General features: G+C 39.0%; 1 protein-coding gene across 1 annotated transcript in view; it reads left to right on the forward strand.

Annotated features, from left to right (window-relative positions):
- The window catches only part of clcn6 (chloride channel 6), a 29,139-nt gene extending 23,911 nt beyond the window's left edge, over positions 1 to 5,228 (forward strand). Inside the window, exon 23 of the mRNA XM_042492075.1 lies at positions 1,060 to 5,228. Coding sequence (XP_042348009.1) covers positions 1,060 to 1,140 — 81 coding nt within the window. The 3' untranslated portion in view covers positions 1,141 to 5,228. The remainder of the gene's footprint in view (positions 1 to 1,059) is intronic.
- The last annotated feature ends 2,377 nt before the right edge of the window (positions 5,229 to 7,605 follow it).

Consider the following 7,605-nt stretch of genomic DNA (forward strand, 5'->3'; position numbering starts at 1 on the left):
TAGAAGGTAGAAGGTAGAAGGTAGATTTATTAGGCTTTTTTTAAACAAACTTTAAAGAACAAAATTTAATTTGTTCTTGATCCTGCTACATCTTTGGAGTTGAAGGATGAGTTCATTAAAATCAGCAGCTACTATGAAAATTTCATCTGGTTTGTTGCTGCTGATGGCATCATTCAATTCCTGCAGTGCATTTTTTTAATTTGTATCAGAGTCTTGTGTCCTTATGGCTCCCAACAAGGTCCACCCATCGAGTGCAACAGCTTGATCCAGGATATTGGGGGTTAACCATGTCAACCATGTCTCTGTGAAGATGTGTGCAGAGCAGTCTCTGATTTCCTGCTGCTTAGTGAGCCTCAATCACATCTCATCCACTTTATTATCCTGCGACTGGACATTAGCCAGAAGAAGGTTTGGAAGAGGTACAGCTCTCGGTCCAAGCCGGGTTAGCCTAATCCTGATGCTAGCTCTCCTCCTTCTCTTCGTCCATCGCTTTTCGGTTTCATTTCTCCCCTCTGGTCTGACTGGCCGCTTGGCGTATGCCATTGATGGGGATCCTCTCGGAGTCTGCTGCATTCAGTCCAAACCTCACACAACTTCCCTGATATTAATGAGTAATAAATATTAATAATAATACAATAATAATGATAAGTACTTCTCTATCGTAGAAAAGTTGTGCTTCAGCAGAAGGGGCAATGGAGTTGAAAAATTGAAAAATATAGCAAAATATAGCAAAAAACTTGTAAGGATTTGAGGAGCTACAGGCTGCTGCATCTACATGCACTGCCATTTGTCTTTTTAATGCAACAGAAACACGTACGATTGTCATTCACACTCAGGTCAAATGACATGCAGTAGTCACAGATTTTATCACCTCCGGAAGTGGGAATGCAGTTTATCGCCTTTATTTAGTGGGTTTTCCTGTGTTTGAGAAACCTGCCGCGCAAATTTTGGTGGGAAAGGAATAAATCAATGTTGGATCTGGACATAGGAGAGAAATTATGGTTGTGGTTTTTGTTGTGTCTGGCTAAACTCCTGTTTATTGTCTGCTGTCTCTTTCAGATTGTTGGAATAATCACAAGACATAATTTAACCCACGAGTTCCTTGTGGCCAAACTGCGACAGCACTGCATCACTATTTGACCCGACTCTGGACATTTTGCTGTCCCTGTGATCTGGACTCTGTTCAGCCTTGTCCTGAGCCTTTGTCTCTGTCCATTCCTAACAGCATGCACACTCTATCTGTGGTACAGTAGGGAACATGGTTTTCCAGTAAGTCAAGCCGCTTGCTCTCATTTCACTCAAGTCTCACATGGATTGTCAGCCGTCCTCCAGCCGAGCTTCGCTGGCAGGACAAAAAACAGGCACTGGGTGTCCTGCAGCACAACCATATTTGACCTTATCATGTTGATCTGCACAGAAAAGGTTTTACTTTTCACAAATATTTCCCACACTATCCATACTAAAAGCTGAGAATTAATTGCTGTGCACTCAGAGGAGTGGGGGAGAATCCATTTATTGATAGAAGTATTTCCGACTCTTTTTGGACCATCTGGTTGACCTATGACCTCACATTCCAAACAAGTTATCAAGCGACAAACAGGTTGCATATCGAACAGTATTCATCCCTGCACATTTCCTACATACTCTATACTTTACCTGGTACCTTAATCTTGTTTTGTTTTCTTTCCTTCTTCTTTCTCTTTGTTTTTTTTTTCTAGCTGTCTTCTATGAATTTATGCTGTTTGACTTCCGGGTTAAAGCTTGGCGTGTGGACTATGGAGCATGTGCAGACCGCCTAGGCCAATTCAGGTCCAGTTGAGGCGTATACATGAAAAAGTAATTTGACCCCCAACTGCATTATCTCATTGTGTTAGTCAGACTCTGAGAAATTCAGTTTCAGTCGAACTAAAATTTTCACATGTATTTTAAAAGTCCAGTTTTAGTCGGACTAACACAATAATTTGACTTTTTCTAACATCACTAAATGTAAGCAGAGACTGTAGGACCAGATTGGTTCGGTGGACACTGGGTGTTGCTGGTGTGTGTTGTGCTTTCATTACTGTCATCGTAAGCTTGTTGTTCACTGTATAATCAGCCCTCTGTTAACGTAGTGACACATGAGCTTACTAGCTAATGTTGATGTGTAGATATCATTGTCAAAGAAACAAAACCCACATGCAGCACATCATTAAAAAAAGCCTCCTCAGTGCCCTGCCACGGCTTTTTTCCGAAGAAAAACACTAATGTAGCTTTTATCAGTTGTTAAAATAATTATCCATGTTTTTTATCCCTTAGCTCATCCAGAGAAAACATGACGCCAGCTGGAAAGATGTATTCAGTGATTTAAACAGGCCTGGTGCTGAGCTCAGTGACCACTGTCTCTGCTGGTTGGAGACACAGATGACAAATTACAGCTTTGTAGGAAGAATTTAGAATGAAGGAGTCCTAGCCTCAGTTATAGTTAGCGAGCTACCTGATTTCATCCATGAAAAATTTGCGACAGAAAAACAGCTACAAATGGCTGTAAGTTTGGACGAGACGAGTGCAGCTGTACAGGTCGCTGCACAGTTGTGGTCTAAAATTCACATACACTTGTAAAGAACATGTATGTCAGGACAGTTCTGAGTTTCGAGTAATTTCTCTTAATTTTTCTTATGGGAAGATAAGAGCACATACTGCTTTATCACAAAACATTCATCAATTTTGGGTCTTTTATGAATTTATCATAGGTCTCCTAAAAAATGTCACTATATCTGCTGGGTAAGAAACATACATTCAGTAATGCTAATATCTGCTCAGATGCCCCCTAGGCTTTTTCATCTCAGCTAGGTGCTTTTGGTTGCCATCCATGTTCTGGATGGAGTTTAAGTCAGGACTTTGGGACAGTCATTCCAATCCCTGTATCCTAGCCTGATTTAGCCAGTCCATTACCATTTTTGATGTGTTTTTGTGCTCATTATGCTGCTGGAACGCTCTACTCCGTTCAAGTCCTCCTAGCTGATGACCTAATGTTTTCCTGAAGAATTTCCATTTTCCTTTCAGTTTCTGTAAAGCACCAGTTCCACTGTCAGCAAAACAACATAGTATGTGCACTAATCATCCCATTGTTGAAAAATTGGAGAAATGATTTGACTGCTATGACATACATTTTCTTTACAAGCGTGTGTAAACTTTTGACCACAGCTGTGAGTTGGCTTCACTCTGAAATCTTCACTTCACTATTACAGTTTCTGTAAATTCACTTTACTGCAAATGAGGCTGGCAGGGCGGATGCTTTACGGATTAGATATTAAGTGTGTAATTATAACAGTTCATATTCAAAATTTTGTTTTAATTGCCCGCTGTGCTCACACACTGTGGTCTCACACAGTGGATGTCCTGATGTCCTGTCAGCTTTTCTCTTTGCTAACACAAAATGGAGAAAGCTAGCAAACTGCAGAACAAATGCTTACCATGAACCTCCTGAGAAGAAATCTAAAGATGCATCTGAGTTGCGACACAACAAATAGAAAAATCTTAGATGCATCTGTATTAATTAAGACATTTCATTCTGAATTTGTTTAAATTGTTAAAATGTGAAAGAAAACTACCTGAGTGAAACATCACCTGCAAAGGTTTCCTTGCTACCTGTATGAACAGAATATTTTTGTTTTTTGACCTTATGATTATGCTTTATCATCATTGTCACTTTAGCACTTTTATTTTGGACTGATGTCTGTACATTTTAATTTTCTGTGTAACTAACTGGAATATATGCACTAAAGCAGGCCAACATGCAGTCACAGCCTGCAGCTGAACTAAACCTCAGTGGTTCTTTGAAAAGTTATCTTAGTGACCTTTCCACGTCATTCCAAGTTGGACATACAGTAACATTTGTAACCACTGTAACCACAGTAAATACACACTGGTAAATCTGACAAGTTAAAAAAAAAGTCTAGGAAAGAAATTGCCTTGAAAAATGTAAGTAAATATAATAATCTTAACTTACGTGTACTTGATATCTAATTGTTATTAAATCAGTCTTTCTAGTTTTATAAACTTCAGTAAACCAAGTTTGTTGTGCTGTATATCTATCTAGTAATATTTGTATTTTCTTCAACATGTTAAGAAAACAGAACTCGCAGATCTCCACACTCATTAGCAAAATCCTCACTGAGATGAACACGTTAAGTCAGACTGACTTTAAATAAATACAGCTAAATTTAAAGTAAATCTAACAAATAGATGTTAAGTAAACATAAGATTACTTAAGATTAATAGTTAGTTTAAGTTATATTTACTTTCATATTCCAGGCAATCAGTTTCCAAGATTATTTAAGGTTAGATCAACCTGTCAGACTATACAGTGCATTAGCTTTTAGTTTTGCACTCATGATATGTTACATTATTTTCACTGTCATTCAGTTGGTTCTAACAGGACTGAATGTTTGACAGGCTCGGCTGATGTAGACCAACAGTTTGTCATGTCGTAGGGGAATTTTTGAACTGCAAAAATTCTGTTTTAGTTAAACTAATGTGTAAATATTTCATGTTAGTCCTCTGCTATTAGACGTTCAGCAGTATAGAACGTTTCTGGTCCTCGTACATGGTTTTATTTCCCTAAAAGGGACTGAAAATGTGAGCAAAGACAAGTTAAAGGGAAATGTACCTTCACTGATGGACATGAAGTCCACTGTTTGTCAGGTTGATGGACTGTCAGCAACCATGATTGCACATGGTACATCAAACATTCCTTTATTTGTTTCTTGTCTCCGCTTTATGTTTTATTTATGAGATTATTTTTATACAATTTTCTTTTTATGATTTACTGCCTGTGCTGTTAACGTTTCACTCTCATGTAATTGATGTTCTAAATGTATAATATTGTTTACAGTCAAGGCATTGCTCCCTTGTTGTTTTAAAACCATTATTATGTTTCCAGTCCATTTTAAATACATATGGCATGGCAGGTGGTGTGCACAATATGAGATTAAGAGAAACAGTGACAGTTCATGTCCTACTGTGAAGCCAGACCTGAGGGACTATTTGCCAAATACTTTGAATTTCATGTGACCTGTGAGGAGATTTAGGCAGTGCTCTGTGCTTGTTCAGGAATTTGTAGCTTTCACAAATGAAGGGAAGTGGCACAGGGAAAAAACGCTGCAGTGGTGGAACAAAAAAGCAGAGAGACCTCTGTCTTGTGCCTTTATGATTATTTAAATAAAGGTCTTTATGTTTTGTCAAGCAAACAAAGTGTGTCTGAGTGTTTTTTGATTTAAAAAAAAAGACAGGGACGAGGCTGTACAAATGACTCCTTGATTAAGTGATCTTTTGATGTAAAGAAAACTAATCAGCAGATATTTTGTCAGTATAATAGCTGATGAATAGAAAAACTTAATCAGGAGATTAATAATGAAAATAGTTGTTAGCTGCCATCTTCACTGCAACTGATAACTAAGTGTTCACATACTAACAGTGTTAACAATGGAAAAGTGACAAAGTAAAGTACACTGAAAGGGCACAGTGTGCTGTTTATGGTACCCTTACTACCATACTATTGAATGTGCCAGAAATAGATTTAATAGCAGTGCACTGATATACTATACCAAAGCAGAATGCCAAAAATACTGAATCTGGTAGCATTTTGCAGTATGGAAGCCAGCATGCTTTTGGGGTTATTCTGACCCACAATCCTCTGTACAGCAGAAAACGTGTCACATCGACTACATTTATAGATGACAGCTTGTTAACAGCTGACAGAAGCTGCAACAGCTGCAGCATCTGACAGATGACAGCGCATTTAAGTGACCAGTCAAATAGATAGTAATAATAAGAGTAGGAATTGTGTTAGTAAATGATAAAATAACCAATAACAGCAGATAACTATGAAAATAATGACAGAGAAAGGCATATGTGATTTTACTGTTGTTATTCTAAGATGTTAGAATCTACAATGTATGCTGTTATGGTTATAAAGGAAGACTTCGCCCACAAAATAACCAGGCCCAACATCAGCCCAAACTCGGCATGCGAGAAGAAGTCACTCAGGTCGCATCCCAACTCAGCTGACACTCGGATGAATGACGATCCATTTGTTTTGGGGGTAAGAGTAATATTATTACAGATTTTTTTTTAGTAGGTAATTTTTTACACTATTCATTATTGGATAAAGTAATATTGTTACTAACAGTATAATGACAGATCCCTTTAGTTCAGGTGTCCCAGTAAACCATAACAGAGACAGTGAGCTAGCAAAAAAACAAGACCAGGACCCTGAACTGGCGGAGCTAAGTGGAATCCAGCCATCATTCATTTAATTTTTTACACCTGTACTTTTCCTATTATGAAGTCAAAATGTCTTCTGTAACATTTACCCCCAAAACTACTGACCACTTTGCCATAATGTGACAACAAAACTCAAGTTAAATTAACTTTTTTTTTTCCTCAGGGCTTGATATTTCATATATTATTTACTGAGCTCTGTGGACCCAGTCAGTAACTGATTACAGCCCTGTGAATCTTATGAAAGGCTGTTGACAGAGCTGAAACCAAAAGATACCCTGAACAGCTCAGGTGCAGCTCAGCACTGATCAGTTCTGACACAACCACTGCAGAGGTGTAAAAAAAAGAATTTGGCCTGGAAATGTTTCAGCAACAGAAAAAAAACCTGTGGAGCTGAACTTTCATCATTTCAATCAGTGCTGTACCTTGCTTTCTTTGCAGTAAATATAGCAGCAGTAGCATGGCTGCAGACTTTTTGGCCTCTAGTTTGATGGCCGTGTTGGACAGTGGTATGTACTGACAGCAGATTGAAAAGTGTGGGGGGCATGCCCCCACATTCCCCAGAGAAATGACACCCATGGGTCACACCCTCAAAGAAAACCTACCTAATTCCAGGTGGTAGAGCGGGTCGTTCAGTAATCAGAGGGTTGGCAGTTTGATCCCAGACTCCTCCATTCAACAGGTCAAAGTATCCTTGAGTGAGATACTGAACACCAAGCTGCTGCCGATGGCTGTCTGTCAGTGTATGATTGTGTATGAATGTTAAAAATTGGGCTGTCAGCATATCATATAAAAGTAGAAGACTCAAGGAACCAGTGATACCAATCATTTCATGCTAGTTTGTCAGAAAGGGGGCAAAAGAATGAGTAACCCAAAGTAAGGCTAGATTTTGGCAATGGAAAAACAGCATGGCCATTTCACAGGGGTCCCTTCACCTCTGACCTTCCGATGTCTGATTGAAAGTGGGTTCTCTGGGTACCCATGAGTCTCCCCAACTACCGAAATGCCCACTTCATGCTATTCACATGCGGTTTATGGCAAAAAACAAGCCTTTTTTTGTATGCAGTATAAATGTGTTATTTTGGCCGATTGCATTTGAGTATTTCTGCATATTGGGTTCCCTAAACAGTCTGAAAATTGCTCCCACCTACAAGCTGAGCACACAGCTGCAGCTAATCACACTGGTGTCAGCGGACAACCGCATCACCAGTGCCTTCATAGCGATGTTTTAGAGTGTGTGAATCACCACAGACCCGATGATGAAACTAAATAAAACTGCAGCACTGCTTCATGGGTGGAAACCTACTACAGACCAACCAACATCAGTCAACAAATGCTAATAAA

The sequence above is a fragment of the Plectropomus leopardus genome, chromosome 8 (assembly GCF_008729295.1).
Source record: "Plectropomus leopardus isolate mb chromosome 8, YSFRI_Pleo_2.0, whole genome shotgun sequence".
In the NCBI taxonomy this organism is placed as follows: domain Eukaryota; kingdom Metazoa; phylum Chordata; class Actinopteri; order Perciformes; family Serranidae; genus Plectropomus; species Plectropomus leopardus.